This window comes from Haliaeetus leucocephalus, unplaced genomic scaffold, assembly GCF_000737465.1.
Source record: "Haliaeetus leucocephalus isolate CR32 unplaced genomic scaffold, Haliaeetus_leucocephalus-4.0 Scaffold417, whole genome shotgun sequence".
NCBI classification, from domain to species: domain Eukaryota; kingdom Metazoa; phylum Chordata; class Aves; order Accipitriformes; family Accipitridae; genus Haliaeetus; species Haliaeetus leucocephalus.
Window position 1 is genome coordinate 8691883 of NW_010972853.1, and position 18893 is coordinate 8710775.

Sequence of the window (18893 nt, forward strand, 5' to 3'; positions counted from 1 at the left end):
CTTTAAATATGGATAACTGCATACTGTAATTCTCTTTAAATTACACAAGTAATTCTTGAGGATTTTATATCTGAAAAATGGTTTCCAAGTGGATGGCCATTTTTGTTTCATAACGTGGTTTCATAGGAGGTTTGTAATAATGTCATACTAACACAATCCAGAAGTTACAGTATACATTGTCAGAGATAATTGGAAAAGATTGTGTAGTGTTTGACCTTATACAGTGAGCAATAATTAAGTTCTCCCGTTCTTTTTCTCAAAAAAAGGGCGGGGTGGGAATGGATGTGCTAAGAGGGGCATTTCACGATTTGATCTCTTCTGCAACAAAAGCTGTTGGATGTTAACAGCCATTAGGTAAGAATAGGATCACTTTCTCAGTATTAAAGTGGCATAAACTTTCTTTAACCCTATTCTTAACTCTTTTCCACACTGTTTTAGCCATTAACCGACCAGATATAACGGACACAGAAATGGAAACTATAATGGATACTATTGTTGATAGTCTCTTCTGTTTTTTTGTTACACTTGGTAAGTGTTCAAATTCTAGCATATTTTCTGTATGCTTTCCTTTTAGAGAAGATCCATATTCAATGAGATACCTAGAAGTTTAGGGTCTTCATATAGCAAATTAAAGGCAGAATTAGATCTGCGACAGAAATCTTAATAGTTCGCTGGATGGGTTAATGATCTTGCTCAAATCATTGCTGTACATCACTGCCAAAGACAATAAGGGCTGTCCTATGTGGGAGTTGAGTCTTAGTCTTCAATATCAATGGGAGAAGAATAGTGAAATGCAAAGGTTTGGATTCACTGTTTTTAGAAAATCCTAGTTTGCAATGAAGATCAATAGTGCTTTGAGTTTGGATTTGTAGCTCTCAAAAACACACAAACCCTGCAAAGATCTAACTGAAATAACTCAAGAATTAGGAAGATATATGAAATTTACTTATTTTACAGTGAGTTTTCTTGATTCTTAGCTCATACATTTTTCATAGTGATGACATTTAATCTAAGTTCTCACTGAAGTCAGTCAGTCTGAGATAGCATTCCTACAAGGGGAGGTGGGGATCGCTATGGGACAGTCTGTTCAAGAGAGATTCCCTTGGACCTATTGAGTTCTTTCACGTGTTAGTTTGATACAAATTAATTCTCTTTTACTCAGTCACTTAAACTCTATGGTATTGGAATTTTCATATTTATATAGATAAGTGAGAAAATGTAGCTAAAGATTTTGAAACCTGAAAGCCAATGGAAAATGTGCTTTTGAAAATAACATTACCCTGCAGTGAGTTGTAACTGGTGGTGGTGGTGTTATAGCACTTATTATTATTGTTTTCAAGGGACTTACAACCTTTTGAAACTAACCTTTAATGCTTCTATATGAGATTGTTTGTCCCCTTCACAGTACATTAGCTATCTTTCTAGTGTACACTATACTTCTCATAAATTCCTGTGTGAGGTATTCACTTTTGTGAAATGTTATTTAATATTCTATATAGTATTTTTGTTTTATAGATGAAGACTGCAGGAGACAAATTTAATATAAGTTTGTATTGTCCACTTGAAAAATTTAATCTCAGAATGTTACTTAAAAATTTGTTTCATGAAAAGTACACTAATTTATAATCTGAAAATTATAATGCAAGTAGAAGTCAATATATCTTTTATTAGGAGCTATTCCTATAATCAGATGCTCAAGAGGAACTGCAGCTGAAATGGTGGCAGTGGTAAGAAACTATTTTCTAAACAAGTATCATTTTTTTAAAACTTTCCTAACACCTTGTTTCCTTTTCTTAATACTAGGCAGAGATCTAGTGTCATTGTATCCTTTCCCTTATGAAGGAAATAAAACTGGAAAGGAGATACACCGGTTCTCCTTTCTGACTTCAGGTCCATGCAGCTCATCTATAGAAATCATTATATTATGGAATCAGCTGATGAGAAACTTAAACATGAACAATCATTCCTAATCTAGAGTTTATCAAGATTTTCTGACAGGCATAATTACAACCATTAAGCTACATCTACACAGTTTAAAAAGTGGCTGTCTGGCCTGGGTTTTTCTGTATGTCTTAGTAAGAAATGTTTATCTGTCTTACTGGGAGACCCTGTAAGTACAAGACATTTTTATGATATCAAACTAAACTGACATTCAACTTGATCATTAAGTAGGGATGAAATTACCAAACTAAATCACAGTTAAAAATCTCTACAGCACTGTCTTCATTGGGAGGCACTGTGCTTCATTTCTTTCATCTTCCTCACATCTTTGTTTGTCAGTGAAGCCTTAATACTGATTAAACCTAAGCATTCAGTACGCATGCATTCATGTTGAGAGTAATTTCATTTTTATGAAACACCTAGTGTGGGTAGTGTCTGACAGCCCAATTTGCTGCTTCTGCTGTGGTTCTCTCTTGGTGCTTCCTACTGGTATTTTCTATTTGCATGTTTAGGGAGAGGGTGCTAATTGCCTGGGAGGTGATTAGTGGACATAAAGGAATCACCTTCTCTGTAATCCTGCATAAAGATACAAATGCTGCAGGGAGAAAATAGAAGGAAGAGATTTCTTCCTTTCCCACGTGCAGTGGACCTAGATTTCCTGCAGCTATCACATTTATAAACTACAAAATCAGCACAATACATCTTTAAATGTTGACCATATAAACAGGTTTGGAAACCGTTTGTTAAAAGCTGTTTTGTTTCCCCCCCCACTCAGAAATTGGATAAGAAGCTCAGAGAGAATCTGAGAGATGCCAGAAACAGTCTTTTTACAGGTGACACACTTGGAGCTGGCCAGTTCAGGTATGGTGTTAGTAATAACTATGTATTTTTATTTTTCATATTTCAGTTGTCTGAAATATCTCATTAGGATAAGTCACCACTGTACTGAAAACTGTATTTACAAGAATTTGGTTCAAATTCTATATTAAAAGAATTTATGTACTCTTAAGGGAGTTTTCCAATCTCTTAGCATAACCAGTTTGAAAACTTCTATAGCTAATAAGCGTGCAGTCCTACAACAGTGAGACAAAAATTATTTAATGAACCAGGTAATTCTGTTCACCCTGTAAAGCCGGCAAGAACCATGCTGCTGCAGATACACTCAGTTTACAGGACCACGATATGCAGTTGGATGTCTGAACGTATCTTCACGTTAGTCCATTAAAAAGAAAGAAATACACGTGTTGTCACTTGTGAGCACTGTTACCAGTTGTAGTTATGTCAAAAGCGTTTGTCAGCTGATCCCTATATCTGCCAGAGAAGGACTGCTTAAGGACTACCACTTGGATAATTCGATAGTTAAGGACTTTTAAGTCATGACCATTTGAATCCTTTGAGGGGAAAGAGAGGGGAGAAAAGACTTTGTGGATGCTTGCATGCATCTGATGTCTTCTCAGTAGCCTCTGGTGTATAACATTGCCCCCAGATAGTTGGAATACTCCACAGGCTGCCTTAGGAAACTATTACAGGAGTTCGCACTGTACATGGAAAAGGTGAGGAGACGTATTGGAAAGACTGTAGCTGAAGGAAACAGTTATGATCTCCTAACTGGATATAAAATAGTCATATTTTTATCTCAAATTAAGAGCATAACTTGGATAAAAGACACAAAAAACATAAAAGGTGGCAAAATGGAATGAGATTGAAAGGTATTAAGAGAGAGAATAGCTGTGAAATACCAGTTCCCTCATTTTCATGGGAACTGAACTGCAACCATTGTTTTTCCTTCAGGAGGTGGCTTGTTCTCCTGACAGTATAGCATCGTTACCCTCAGAAAATCAAAATGCAGGGAAAAGGAAACATGGGAACCTGTAACCAGTTAAATGGCTTCAGATCTTTAGTTTGGTTTTCAGAATCAGGTGACTAAGGCTCTTGAGATTACATATATGTGAAAATACTTACTGTAAGGAAATCCAGAGCATGGAATTAACATCCTTTTACTCTGTTCAAATACACTGTAATTTAGCCATCACATTTACTGTAGGGTTAATGTGCTTGAGGGAAATGGTTGCAGTAATGTTCTGTCAATTCACAGCCTTCCTATCTTCACTATAAATTTTTCCTGTAGCTATAACCCAAGACATTTAGGCATGTCTGCATTCTTTTTCTGCAAAATTGACTATTGATGGAGTTACCACAATGCATCTCAGAAGTTCTTAATTTTTCTTTATGGACTTCATATACAAGCAAAGAGAAAAATGAAATTAAAAACCCTTGAAAGAGAGATTTTATATTTGAGGTTCATAATGGGGATTAAGGTGGGATATTACCCACTCAGACAGTTGTTTGGAACTCAAATGTGCATCCACACAAGGAGGTATTAGTTAATATCTAGAAGTCTAGTTACTGTTTAGTGTTTTGACTTCTGCTCAATATTTATGCATTGGTAATTTCACTTAGTACAAAATAAAATAATCTTTTTATCATTACTAAGACAGCAATTCATGGAATTTCTGGCAGTGATCAGCCCCAGATGCTTTGGGGAAGGCTGGAAGAACTCTGCAGTAGGCAGTTTGGCTTTTAACTTAAAATATGATGTAGAAGGTGGCTGATGTCACTCAGGATGTTACTGGGGTGTTCTAAACATGTTTAAAGAAATACTAATACAGTGTCGTCTTTTCAGCTTCCAAAGGCCCCTATTAGTCCTTGTTGACAGAAACATAGATTTAGCAACTCCTCTACATCATACTTGGACATACCAAGCTTTAGTGCATGATGTTCTGGTAAGAATAAAACTGATTTTGTTACCAAAACTATTTTTTCACTCAGTTTGTTATTAAACTTGATGCCAGATTCTCTCTTAATCCAAAGTCTGTTTTGCCTGTTTTATTTGGAAATTGTTTAGTAAAAAACAACTTGGAAGACTTTCTCTAGAAGGTTTATTTAGCAATAACTTCTAAAATGGTTAAAAAGTTGAAATCTTGATATTAGCAAAAGATAGGTAATTCAGCAGTCCTAGTTTTTTCTTCAGTAGTTCATGATCTTTTGTGTTATGTAAACTCCAAACTCGATTAAGCACAATTCAGTTTTGAAAAACAGATTATTTTAATGAGTTTTTAATCCAATTTTAGTATGTTTGAATTTCTAAAAATACCTATTTCTGGTTTTCTCCACAAGGTGGCGTAGGTGTTCAGTATAGAGATAGAGAGTGGTATATGACCCTACTGTGAGGAATCTAAAATCGATTTTTTAAATAATTTTTTTCAGATAGCCTTAAACCACTTTTATTTCCTCAAGTTTATTTTATAAAACCAGTAGTAGATATGTACTTGAATGAAACTAAATACTATTTACCTAAGATTTATGCATTTCATATATAGTTACAGAGCAAATAATGAAAGATAATATGAGTAAGAATAATTACTATCTGGAGGCTTTTTTAGACTGTAGAGTTAGTCAAGCAAATCATTTCAATATCTAGCTTTGAGAAATATTTTGGTTTTATTGTTGAGACTGTTAGAGGAATATGTAAAACATGCACATGCACACATGTGTGTATACAAAGTTGACCGTGAACTGTATAGTCATACATACAGTGTTGTCCAGAAACTTGGCATTGCTACGATGAAAATATTTTAGCACTAATGGAATGTTTTAGGACACTTCATTACTTTTATGTAATTTGTTCCTTATGAGAAGTCCCTTCCTCTTAAGTTTAAAGGGTGCTTTTTACAAGTAAACAATTTTTGGCCTAGTTTCTTTAGGAAAGGCACATATGAAAACAACACAGCTTGCATTGTGTTTTCTCCAATAACTGTCGAACTAGCTAGAGACTTGTAAATAGAAGTACTGAATTTCTACAGGTTTCTTTTGAAAATCACTGAAAGAGTAGGGGATGGGAACCTAAATTAGAATTTTTACAGGTGTAAATGCTATTGCACAAGGTCTACACTTATTTCAGTTTGTTACCTGCTAACCATTTAATCAGCAAACGCTCACTTACTAGAAAGTAAATCTATGCAAAGCTCCATGTACTTGCCTCCTACTCAGCTGCCAGGTAGAGAAGGTAGTGTCTGGTGGCCTCAGGCATGTATTGGGGTAGGACTATGGTGCATCAAGATGCAGAGGGATCAAAGATGTAGTGGAAGCTGAGGGCAACTAGTGGTACAAATATGTAGGGCTATTAGAATAACACTAGAAGAATGATTTGAGGATCATTGGATATTTATCTGTACTGCATCAGGCTTCAGTAGTTTCTCTGGAACTACTTGTTAAATGTTGCATGTTGCATCTAATTGTTGACTGAGTTGATAGGATTATGAATTTTTCTAGTGAAATTGCAACCAAGTGGCCTGTGATTCCATGTCAAGGGCAAAAGTTTAATTTCCAAAACAGTCAAGTTATTCACCTTAAAGGCAAGCATGCCAGGTTCTTCACATACTGAGCATAATATTTCATGAAATTACCACAGTAGCCTTTTAAAAGGCCATAAACTGTAACTCTGAATGTGTTACCAAGTTGATGATTATGTAAACTGTACTTTCAAATCAATCGTTTTTCATTTAAGCTGTCAGTTACAATAGTCCAGGAATTCTGTGGGGTGCTGAACTAAATGCTAACCCAGCCACAAAGTTGTGTGCTGCATCCATTTGGATTATAATCATGGTCTTTCTACACATAAACAGGCTTGTGTGAGGAGATTCCCATTTCTGAATAAAAAACCTTTCAGGAGTAGATACAGAAAAATGGGAGGCATGGATGGAAAGCCTTATAAAGACAAAATGGGAAGGTGAAAGGAGGAACACTAATCAATAAGGATCATTTTGGTAAAACTCCCTGTCAATGCCAGAACTGACATGGAAACTCAGGTCACTGGTGAGTTAAATTGAGGCAAAACATAGATCTCCATTAAAAATTACAGCTGAATTTGCAATCAAATGATTTTGTTTTCAGTTTTTATGGTACATATATACTTGAAAAATTTTTGCTGAAACATTAAACATGTCTTGTAAGATGAAGTTTGTGCTCATTGACTGCATGTGCTTCCTTTGAGTAGCTACTTGGTTTTGTTTCTATTCTGGCATGGATCATTTATAGTATTTCATTTTAAATGTGAACTCTGCCAAGGGATAACTAGAAACATTAAAAAATTTTGTTTGACTATTTCACTTACAGTGATCTAGTTCTGTCTATTTTAATGAACATAATAAAGTGGAGTTTTATTTCTGGAAAAAAAATCTATTCTAAAAAATGCATGGCAGATTCTGTATAGTTGAAGATTTGACTATCATTATTTGCCAAGCAGAGAGCACCTTTGAAATTTTAAATGTTCTTGAAGAGGGTTAGAACAAAGTCAGCGAGTGGAGTACTTGTTAATCTTTGTTGAAGCTGGAGGGAATATGTGCGCTGCAGAAAATACAGAGCTGTCCTTGGCAAAAGTAATGGGCGAAGCAGCCAGAAGACATATAGGGAGCAGTGTGGTGACATATTATGTGACCATAACTGTGTCATCTAGCAAAAAGCTGTAGTTTCTAGGTTCATGCATCTGTGGAGGAAGAAAAGCTATATGAAGAAATAGCAGCTTTGTTGTAAACTGTTGCTTTATCATGCACTCACTATTTTACTAGTGTTTGAAAAAATGGTGTAAGAGCTGTGAAGGTGTAGCTAAATAGTCCGCACAGTGCATATTCCTGTTGCTGATGTCATGAGCTTCTTTGCAGCTTTGATACATGTGCTGTAGTTGTGGAAGTGAAATTCAGCCTTAGAAACACTTTTTGTCTGCAACACAGACACTTCTGTTACTTTAAAGTTTTGGTCAGTTGTTAAACCTCAGTTATTCCTAAAGAATTTATTTTTTGTACAGAAAACGGTGTTCAGAGTTCAGTGTCAGAAGATTGCTTGCATGTGAGACAATCAGGTGTCTTTGCTTAATATTTGTTGCTTTTTTTGGTATTTTTTCAGTAAGTGTGAGTAATTTCGGAGTTCTTATATTGCTGCTGTTGTTATCTAGTTAGTTAGTAAATCTTTTCCTGCCCTCCTATGAAGTTCTGATAAATAGCTGTGTTAATATTTTTTAGAAAATATTCTGGAAGATAATTGGTTGACTATAAAAGACTGATTAAATAATTAAAAACTGTCAAATATTTACATGATTCCTCTTTTTTTAGGATTTCCATTTGAATAGAGTTAACTTGGAAGAATCACCAGGAATGGAAAGTTCTCCAGCAGGTGCTAGACCTAAGAAAAAAAATAAGAAATCCTATGATTTAACTGCCTCTGATAAATTCTGGCAAAAGCATAAGGGCAGGTAAGCTGTATAGGTACAGAGTTTATATTAATTTAGTCAATATAAATTCTAAGTATTCTTCATATTATGGTAGTTCTATTTTTAAGCTTCTTCGAAAATATTTTTGAAGTTTGGTGGGTTTTTTTTAAGGAATGATCATTCTCAATATTCGTTGTCCATGTTAATTGTATATTAGCTTTTTTTACAGAGCACAAAATTGTTCTTATCAAAATTATATAAAAATATCGAAAGCAGTGAATATATCTTAGAAAGTTTAAATAAACCTACAGTAAGATGTCATTATTTTCACTGATTTGATACTCCTGCATGATTTGTGTGTTGATATTTCTGAAAACGTTTTCATGATCTTCTTGATCATGCAAGCTGTCTGGTTCTAGTGTTTCTATTTGTTGATTTAACTGAGCCTAATGCAGAGTATTGTGTTAGTCCTTTTCCAGAGGTAGCTGAGTCTGTTCAGCAAGAACTGGAATCCTACAGAGCCCAAGAAGATGAAGTCAAAAGACTTAAAAGTATCATGGTAAGTTTTATCACCTATATGTGCTTTATGTAAAACATAATAGGACTTGTAGAGATGCTTAGCGCACTCTGTCACCCCCCACACAAAAATTATCAGCATATGCTGAATTTTAGGCATAATAGAAGTACCCTATTTCATGAGAAGGTTCAATTTCTTGTGTTTATTGGCATTACATTTATATAACTTCCATAATAACTGTAAAGCACTATCCAGGCATTAATGTCATTATGAGAAAATAGGTTCTAAATGCACTGACTGTATTTGCATGTGTGATCTTTGTATTTATTATGACTGGTTTTATTCTTCTTTCCAAATGCTTCCCCAAAACCCAGGGTATAGAGGGTGAGGATGAAGGAGCAATAAGTATGCTTTCTGATAATACAGCTAAGCTAACATCAGCTGTCAGGTAAGTAATCAATAATGCATTATTGTTTAATTGGGAACCATTTCTAATTCTTTCTGTCATTTCTCTTTTAATGTCCTTTGAAATAAATAGCTTTAAAGTAGGCTATTCAGCTCAATAGTAGAGTTTAAATGCTTCATAATTCTGGTAGAGTTTAATGCAATGTCCTAGACAAGTACTTGCACTTGTAACTTCCACAGCATGTGTCCGTTAGCCTTCTGTACATGGCTTTGGAGTGTTTCCTCAGCAAACCTGAATAATCTGAGTGCATCATAGATTTGCTTACATGCTTCCACCAGAAAAATCCAACTACCTACCTCTGCATTCCTTCCTTAAAAAAATTGTTAGTGAAATCCACTACCTGAGGTATCTGCTTGCTTTGTACAGTGTGTAATTAATTACATTTTGATTAATGTAGTTACTGTAACATCTGTTGGCAAGGTTATAGTCATCAAGAACTCTGCATGGGAAATTTATGCTCCTGCTTTTGGAGACCTAGCCACCATGGATGAAACTGCAAGTCTGAGATTTAGATTTGTTCCTCATTATAAATCTGTTTTTCATTCCACTGATGCCTTGGAGAAGTGAGTTGTTCAGTTTGCTGCTTTTCACTAAGACCCCAATCAGAAGAAAGAAGGAACAATAATTATGCTGAGGATAGATGGGGTGATATGCCCAGTGTCTGGTGAAATCTAGCATGTGTCTGCATTAGTTAGTTGTCTCTATGAGTTTCAAAAGTTGTTTTGTATGCTGTGCCCTGGTTAGAATTTAACTGGAATTAGAAAGGATGTGTGATGGATCAGACAGATCAGAGCAGATGTTTCCAAGCTCCCCCTACAAAGTTTTAAAGTTCTGTAGATATTCTCATGATGCTGGTTTTCAGGTTAAGGCAGCAAGGTATGAAAGTGACAAGCATCAAAAGCTTTAAACAAATAGCCAAAAAAATAAAATCATATGACTAAAGCTTCATCAGGAAATTTTACTGTTCAGTTAGCCTCTATATGACTGTTTTCTGTAATCTGGCATTATTAAGGAAGATCTTATCCCCCTTCAGAAAAGTGTATAACACAGTAAACTCTTGCAACATTTCAGCTCTAAGCTTCAGAATTATGCTGAGAAGTCCAAATACTGTTAAGATCTTCCATTTAGAAGATCTGGATTTGGAAGAATTAAACTAGGCTTTGCTGTTTTGTTGTCCATCATCTGCTAGCAGGATTAAGATACCCTTCAGAGTTGTCTTAGGCTTTACAATTTCTAGAAAACTTTGGGATATCTATTAGCAATTAAAAAACAGAGGTTCTAACATAGAGGATCTCCTGTCTTTTTTTTCATTCTTTTTTTTAAATGCAGTCTTTTACAAAGTCAGTACTAATCACCTTCCAGCTATAAGGTCATTAATGGCCAATCATCATAGGTAACATTGATTTTATAATTGCTTAAAGGAGGAAAGAAAGTATGGTTACCTAACTGCATGGTTCTTCAGGCCATGTAGTCAATGTCATTAAGTGCCTTCTCATCTGCTTATTATTAAACTGAGTAAGACACTGACTGTTTGGAGTGCTTTTGAAAGTGAAAGTGTATAGACCCTGAGCAGTCTTCTATACATGTGATGCCCAAGTACCAGCAATGAAAATCATGTAGATCACAACACCTTAAGTAAAAAATTTTCTACGAAGTAAACTTAACCATTCAGTTTCCCATTTTACAAAAGAAAAGATTTCAATCATGTAATCCTGCATAGAGAATTGTGTTCTATGCAGAAGCACCTGTGACAAATTCCAGGACATCCAGATGTTCTGGTTTTATTTGACAGATATTATTATTTAATATTATTTTATATTATTTGACAGATACTATTATTTAGCAGACATTGACACTTTTATATGTATCAGACATTAACTAAATGTTGCTTATATAAGCCATAATTCTAGTAGATTATTTGTTTAGGTAAGCAGGGCATATATCTGTTGTTGATCACAAGCTTTCAATAGGAATATGAAATTACCCACATTATGTGTATTTTTTGCTAGTCAAGGTAAAAACCTATTTTATTACATGTGGATAACGTCCTTCTGTTATGAGAATCATTACATCTATACTTAATAATTTTTTAATTCCAGTCCTATTGTATTCTATAATCTTAGATTTTAATAATCTTTAAAGGTCTCTTCCAACCCAAACTGTTCTATGATTCTGTAATTTTTTTTGTACCGACTGTATACAATACACAATTCAACTAACTGCAACTCAGCAGGTTAGTTTGTATTTAATCTCTTCAGCTCTCTTCCAGAACTTCTGGAAAAGAAGAGGCTTATTGATCTTCATACAAATGTTGCAACAGCCGTTTTGGAGCATATAAAGGTATGATTGCTCTCCAACTTCAGTTTTCTATCAGTAGTGCTCCTTACCTGGAGAAATGTATTTGAGCACGTGAAGTAAGATAAGAAAGTGAGCCTTCTCAGTTGTGCTACCTTTTACAGAAAATGCTGTGACTTCAGTCTAAGCAATTTTCTGTTCTGTGTGTGTTTATTGGAAGGGTACTGTTTACTGTTCAGCAATGAAAATGATACCCAGAGGTGTGGCAATAATGATGCAAGTTACTAAACTGGTCTTTTCGGCAGGGTCTGTGTTAGATGTCTTGTGCATAATTCAAGCACTTCAGAAGGATGTTTGTGCCCTTTTCAGTTTTAAGTCTGCTGCTCTTGTATCAGAGAACTTGCAAACAGTTTCAGTATCAAGTAAAGATCATGGTTACTACTAGGATAACTTGGAAGATGGATCTGCTTTCACAGTATGAGAACAGAAATTATAGATGAGACTTTCAGAAACACTGAAATTCTGTTTTTGAAAGTGATTCAAGCACCAAGTCTCACTGAAGATCAGTAGTTAGAAAATTTTACCCCATGCTATTTATTACTCATGGAAGGCAGTGTGTTTTGAAGCTAACTTTAACATTTGTAAAGTGCGTAAGATCTGTCCTCAGTTATTACTGCTACTGAATTTTTTTAAACTAAGTATTATAAACGAACAAAGGATTCATTCTGAATTTTAATGAATAAATGAATTTTACATATGTATAAAATTGGGGCAGAGATATAAGTGTGTCCGTTTGGCTCATTACTGTAGGGGCTAGTTTATGCGCTTTTGCAGGATTAGGCATGTCAATTTTCGTATCTGGCAATTTAAAAGTAGTGCATTAATACCATTGAAAAAAAATAGAAGTTGACAATGTCAATATTTTATTTGATGCCTTGTCTGTAAATTCACTTTTCTGAGAAAGATACTGAGACAGTAATGGCAAGCCTACAGCAGTAGTAGTTTATATATTATTTGTTGGACGGATGCCAGGTTTCAGAGCAGGATATGGAATGGCAATAACATCAGTTTTGATTGCCAGTGTCCTCTTGGCAACGGACTGGAGTCAGATGCACTTGTTCATTCTCCATTAGGTGATAGTGACATAGTCTTCTCTTACTTCGAGGTGAAAGGGATTACCTTAGGTTCCCTCTGCTATAGCACTCCACTGGCCCTTAGGCTCTTTCCTCTGACAGAGAGCCTGCTATTAGAGAGTTCCCCGGGGGAGTGGTGAACCGTTTCTCCATAAATGATTCTTAATTCTGGTATTGTGCAGTGCTCAGGCTCCTTACCTTCTTATTGTACAGCTGTCAAAGAAGATTGTGAGACAAATGGGCATGGAGTTTCTTCAATATATCAATGATATGTGTATCTGTATCATCTTTTCTTTTAATTTAGAACGAATAACTTACTTCATCTCCAGATATTTAGGAAAATATCTTAAACTCAAACTAATGGAGAAGCACATACTTTTCTGTTGGAATTTACCCACATTAAAACCATTTCACTGAATGAATGTAAAGTTTCTTCCAACTGCTTTGTCCTGTCCATTTTCCCCCTTCTTTTCACTCTCCAGTGTTACCAAAAGTATCTTTCTATCTGGAGCTGTGGAATTTTAACATGCAGGATGATATGATACCTAATGGATTTCTCAAAAATACCCTCAAAAAGGCCAGTATCTCAGCCAGTACTTTTTAAAGGCATTCTGATGGCACCATGAGGCTGTGGTTAATAGGTTTTTTTATACAGTTAAATAATTAAACCAGATTAGGGTAAAAGAGAATTTTTTTGGCATGTGCCTGGTCATGAGGAGCTAGTGAGACACCATGCTCTTCTTCAGGTTACTGTATTTTCACTTTTAAAATAATCTGGAGGCACATTTGTACTTTAAAATAGGCTGTTTGCATTGTCCATTATGGTTTTTTTGTTACATGAAGTATTAGAGCATTTTTCTTCACTACATATATGAGAATCAGTGCAAGTAATGCTACGACACCTGCTTTAGATATACTAAGTGAATTTAATTTTTCTTGTGGTCATATTTTAGTGATCAGTTTACAGCTGCTTTCTACATTCTCTTGGATCATTTTCTAAGACACAGCAAGAGGAAACCAGAAATTAATCACATACTCAGGGGTCCTGGCAGTTTTCTGGCATATCTAAGTGTTTAGTGAAATAATGGAAAGAATGCATCACTTTTTTCACTAAGTGAACCATCAAGTATTTATTGTCAGTGCTTAGAACAAATGCTGCTTGTTTTGCATTGATTGTTTTTCTCTGAAGAAGCTGGTGACTGAAGGACTGTACCCCACAAATAACAGATTTAGGACTAGAATTCTATGTATCTTTCTAACTGTTTTAGAGCTTTAAGTAATGCTTATCTTTGCATGTCATTCTAATATGAATACTAGGATTACTGAAGAATGTTAAATCATGGCATATGAAAAGGTGTACACATACACTTTTCTAAAATGATTAATTGGAGAGGGGGAAAGATTAGATAACATCTTGCTAGAATTCTATACCGGAATTTAAGTGGCAGACTTACGTGAATTATTATCTGTCTTAGATTACTCACACTTGTTTGGTTTAAGGTTTTATTTTTTAATTCCTACATAGTTTTTTTTTATCATGTATCTCCCATTTTGCTTGATCTCAAGGCCTGATACTTCGATTGACTCCATTATTGGGATTTCCAATAGTCTTTCAAATTATCAAATTCGTGTTTTGTAAAGGAATTCCACCGTTTTAACTACTCTGTTTTAAATGAGGTTACATTTTTGTCTTACCGTGTGAACAGAAGTGGTATGTGTTTGTGAAATGTGTGTGTCACAGTGGTCCAGGCTGTTTTTCTGTAGTTGAGAACTGATAATTGAGTGACTTTCCAGTAAACAACAGCTTTTTCTGAGTTCAGTTACAGTGACCTTTCCGGCATCATTCTGTGCAGTTCAGTCGAAGGGAACTGGCTGTAGCTGCCACTTTCAGCCTTCTCCCAGAGTTTCTCTTCCTCTTGATAGGAGTACACTATAATTACCTGACCAACCTCACTCATTCTGGGGGCTGTTATTTCTGGTTGCTTTCTGTCAGTATCTTTGAGAAATTCCTCCCAGTAAATTCTTAGAAAATTTCTTTTCTCTTCTGCATGTTCTCTCTCTCTCTAAAAGGAAGAGCCTTTGTACTGTAAAGACAATAGGAGAGTCTCCAACAAGTCCTTACAAAAATGACCCTCTAAGAGATTTCAGCGGGTCCTGCTTCCACTTCTCTGCTTTAAAAAAGAAGGAACTTTGTGTTCATCTTGAAGTACAGTGCTCAGGGAGAGACTCCCATGCACTTCAGTAATTTTCCCTAAAATTTCCTAAAATTTTCCCAAATTTCCCAAATTTGTTTTGGCTTACAAACAGCCGGTTTCTAAAGATACTAAGTTGAAAGCTTTCACAAATATATTAAAAAAAAAAAAAAAAGACAAAGCAAGCTGAAGTGTAGCACTTTAACTGCAATACAGGTCCTGTCCCTGAATTGGCAGCTAGAAAGGTCTACTGAATCAGGTTGTTGTAGAACAAGATATCATACTAGGAAATCAAGAGCAGGAGGCAGAAAGGGAATAACTGTAAATGCATCTTGATTCTATTATTGTTTTTATTATTATTTTTCTTCACGTTGCTTGCCAGTTTAGCACCCATAAGAACCTCTTCTTTGCTGTCTTCTTTTATGAATCTACAGGATTGTTTAGCTCCTATCCCCAGCTTTTCCTCTTGGCTTGTCTGTGAGTTTGCAATTGAGTGAGGAAAATTGTACTTACTTAAATTAAATGGGACATCTGCTTCTTATCAGCACTTCTTAGACAAGCTGGCTCTTCGGCAAGTAACTGTCTCATTGATGTGACATATCTGGGAAATCTGTGAAAAGGTAACTAGTAGTGTTTAAGGGTATTCAGTAATCTGTATTAAATTTTATGAGATGTCCATCTAATTCCTAGTGAACTAGTATTAGAAAAATATTGCCCCAATTAACATCTTTGCTAGTGGCCTTCATTAGTTATCTAGTGAAGAAGCAGCTGAATAGACTCACCATATTGATCCATCTCTTTAGTTCGTGCTTTTGTTGCATCAAAAAGAGTCTCAAAAATTTTACGTTGCTGCTTACCTTTGATGTCCGTATTGTGGATAGAAATAAAGGACCTGGAGTTTTAGGATTTTCAGTTTGGGTTTCTTTTTTTTCCCAAAGAGTGTCAAGTTCACACTTGAAAAGTAATTGTCCAAAATTTTTTAAGAGGGTGAGTATGTACATGTACCATTAATGTTTCAGTTTAGGCTCAAAGTATAGCAAGTATATGCAACCAGTGAGTTTTCTTTGCTGTGGTTAGTCTGTTTTGCTCAGCAGTCTTAGTCAAAGAGTCATAAAGTTGCACGTGGTTGAGAAGAATTTTATCTAGTTTGTGCTCCCAATAAGTTAACAACTGTAAATCTGTTCTTACAATTGAAAGTATCTCATGTTTGAATTACATAATTTTATTTAAAAATTGATCTGTAGACAAATATAATGAATTAATGAATCTTTTTTTTTATGTTGTACATTTTTACATGCCATCTGAATAAATTTGTCTTAAACAGATCACCAGCTAAGATAATATGGGCATTGCCAAATTCAACAATAATATATTTATCTTAATAGGATTAAGTTTCCACATTTCAAGACAATCCTTTGTTTGTTGGATGCCTTTTGTCTGGGAAAAATATTTTAAACTTAAAAACATTGAATTTAGCTCCATGTAAGGAGATATAAATGTAGTTAAAATACAAAAAGCAAGCAAATGTAATGGAAAAACTAGAAAAATTGTAGTAGTTTCTTTGCAATAGTTTTATCTCTCTAGAGAGAATTAAGGAAACTATAACACAGATAGTCTCCAAGATGCTGTAGAATTGAAGTCACAGAACATGTCTGACGTGCCAGATACCAAATTGCATCTGAAGTAAGGACTTGGAAAAAGGCTTGGTAGTTCAGTTCTATTCAGACTGTAAACTAGTGTAACATCACCACTGATAATCCCTTTAACTTTGGCTAAATACAAGATTAATCCAAGGTTTTACAGTAGCTTAACTACCAAAATTTGGCTGTGACTACTCTTCTGACATGAGCTCAAGGTAAATATAGCTTGAAAGAAGCTCTAGCCCTTTTGGGGTTTTTTTGGTCACTTCATACACCTTATACGTAGTTGTAGTTGCTATGACAAACAGCAGAAGACATCCTTCTGCCCCTGAAAGTAGCAAGTGGTCATTTTTTGAGCACTCTTTGTGGTAATTTACTTTCTAAGCTGTAATTGCAATCTTCCACAAAGGCTTTAAGTTAAGTTGCTGTTCTGCAAGCAACTGCTCCTCTCAATGAGTTCAGTAGATGGTGAATGAGAAATGCAAGTGTTATATAGCTAACTGCATCATAAGCTGATTGCCAAAGGCTTTCAATATTAAAATATTTTTGTGACGTACCTCTTCTTTTATTTTGTATTCTCATCTCCAACTCTTTTTTTGATGAACTTACAATACTCAAAAGGTGAAATATCCTAATAACCTTAGGCTAGAGAAGTACCTTTTTTTTTTTCCTTTTTTTGGGGTGGTGATGAAATAACTGGTTTTTAAAATTCCATTTCCTTATTTGTGATCTCAGGAATAATTTTAGTAGAATTCCAAAACATGTGAAAACCAGACTTAGGAAGTTTTTACATTGCTGTTGTTACAACCACCACTGTGCTGGGTTAGAAGGTGCCATAGCACTTTTGCATGCCTTGGCATTGTCAGGCAAAATTTCCTGAATCTCTTAACCCAAGAAAAGCCCCAGTGGCTCTTGCCTCACTCTGGCAATATCATTTCAGTCTCCCAATGGGTATGATGTGGAGCTGAAACACTTCCAAGGCAACAAGATGGAGATCCACTCTGCCAGCCTCCTCTTTGAGCCAATACATAGCTGAATGTGTCCAAACACCAGGATTTAGTTAGTTACCAGATATTAAGGTTTTGTAAGCTGAGTAGTTGTAACATTTGTTGTGATGCTACATTTTAATGTTCAAATGCTCATAATGATCTGTGATGTAACAGAATTTTTTTAAGTAAGTTTTGGAATGCATTTGTCTGTCTTCAGGTTGTAAGTTCATGATATGATGGTCGAGAAGTGCAAAGCTTGGGTATTGGTGCAGATGTATTGCAATGCAGACATTAGTTGCATGGCCATGTGATGTCTTCCATAAAGTTTGTGCCTCATTAATTTTGTGCAGTCCCTGTGCCATCCTCCCCAAAAAATGGTTTTCACAATTTCATCTACATGTGTCATTGTCTAATGAGAGACTTCTTTTCCAGTGTTAGCAAGATAATCTAATTATGAAGTCTTCTCCATCTTTGGTGTGAATGAATTATTGCAAGCTTTTGATCTGAGGTAGTTACTTCAGTACTAGCTCAAGTTGGCAGTTGCCAACTTTTCTCTGGGATGATGCCTTATCATATTTAGGAATTTCCCACATTTATCTGCATTGAGTAATTGCCTTGTTGACTGAGAGACTTGAGGTTTAGCATAAATTTGACTTAATATTCACTTGACCATTATTTTTTCCTGTTACAGCATAACACTATGTATGATGGCATGTAGTTTTCAGCTATGGCAAAACCATAGTTGAAGACAAAAGCTCCTCTTCTGGTTTAATATATGCATGTCAGACATCCCTTACTTAACTTGCATTTTCACTTTTAATATGAGAATTACATAACCATCAGTTTTCTGAGCGTTAATAAAAGCATATTACAGCTTTAGTTATTTTTACTGAAAATTTATTTTAAAATAAATTTTTAAAAATGGTCTAGATAACTAAATCTATATACCTTTTTAAAGAGGAAATAAATACTCTTTCACAGTGTTATAGATGTTAACACTAACACTTACTTTTAAACAGAGTCGAAAGCTGGATGTGTATTTTGAATATGAGGAAAAAATAATGAGCAAATCCACTCTGGATAAATCACTTCTGGACATGATTTCTGACCCAGATGGTAAGTACTTTAAATATGAACTTGGTATAAAATTTGTTGAGATATACAATAAATCTGTACCTGCTGAGTCTTCAGGGCATTGGTAAAGAGCTTATGTGCAGGCTGTGCAATACTTGTAAAGAAAACAGCTTTTTATTGATTTTTAGTAGCAGTCTAGAGAGTTTAGTATTTTGGTTGAGTAATATCCAAAATATTGGCAACTTTTGAAGATCCCCTAAAATCCTTTCCTAACTCCTTGTTTCTGAAGGTCAAAATATTTTAACTCTTGTACTTCTCCAGTGTTTATTAGTAGAGCATGGAATTGTGTGTGGTCTGAACAATACTGATTCTTTAAAATCC

At 35.1% G+C, this 18893-nt stretch overlaps 1 protein-coding gene across 6 annotated transcripts in view; it reads left to right on the plus strand.

Moving 5' to 3' along the window:
• The window catches only part of SCFD1 (sec1 family domain containing 1), a 55549-nt gene that overhangs the window by 12441 nt on the left and 24215 nt on the right, over positions 1–18893 (plus strand). For all 6 annotated transcript variants that reach the window (XM_010574243.1, XM_010574240.1, XM_010574241.1 and 3 more), the window contains exons 7-15: positions 439–528; positions 1672–1727; positions 2717–2802; positions 4625–4724; positions 8109–8248; positions 8675–8765; positions 9098–9171; positions 11448–11529; positions 18458–18554. In XM_010574243.1, coding sequence (XP_010572545.1) covers positions 439–528; positions 1672–1727; positions 2717–2802; positions 4625–4724; positions 8109–8248; positions 8675–8765; positions 9098–9171; positions 11448–11529; positions 18458–18554 — 816 coding nt within the window. The remainder of the gene's footprint in view (positions 1–438; positions 529–1671; positions 1728–2716; positions 2803–4624; positions 4725–8108; positions 8249–8674; positions 8766–9097; positions 9172–11447; positions 11530–18457; positions 18555–18893) is intronic.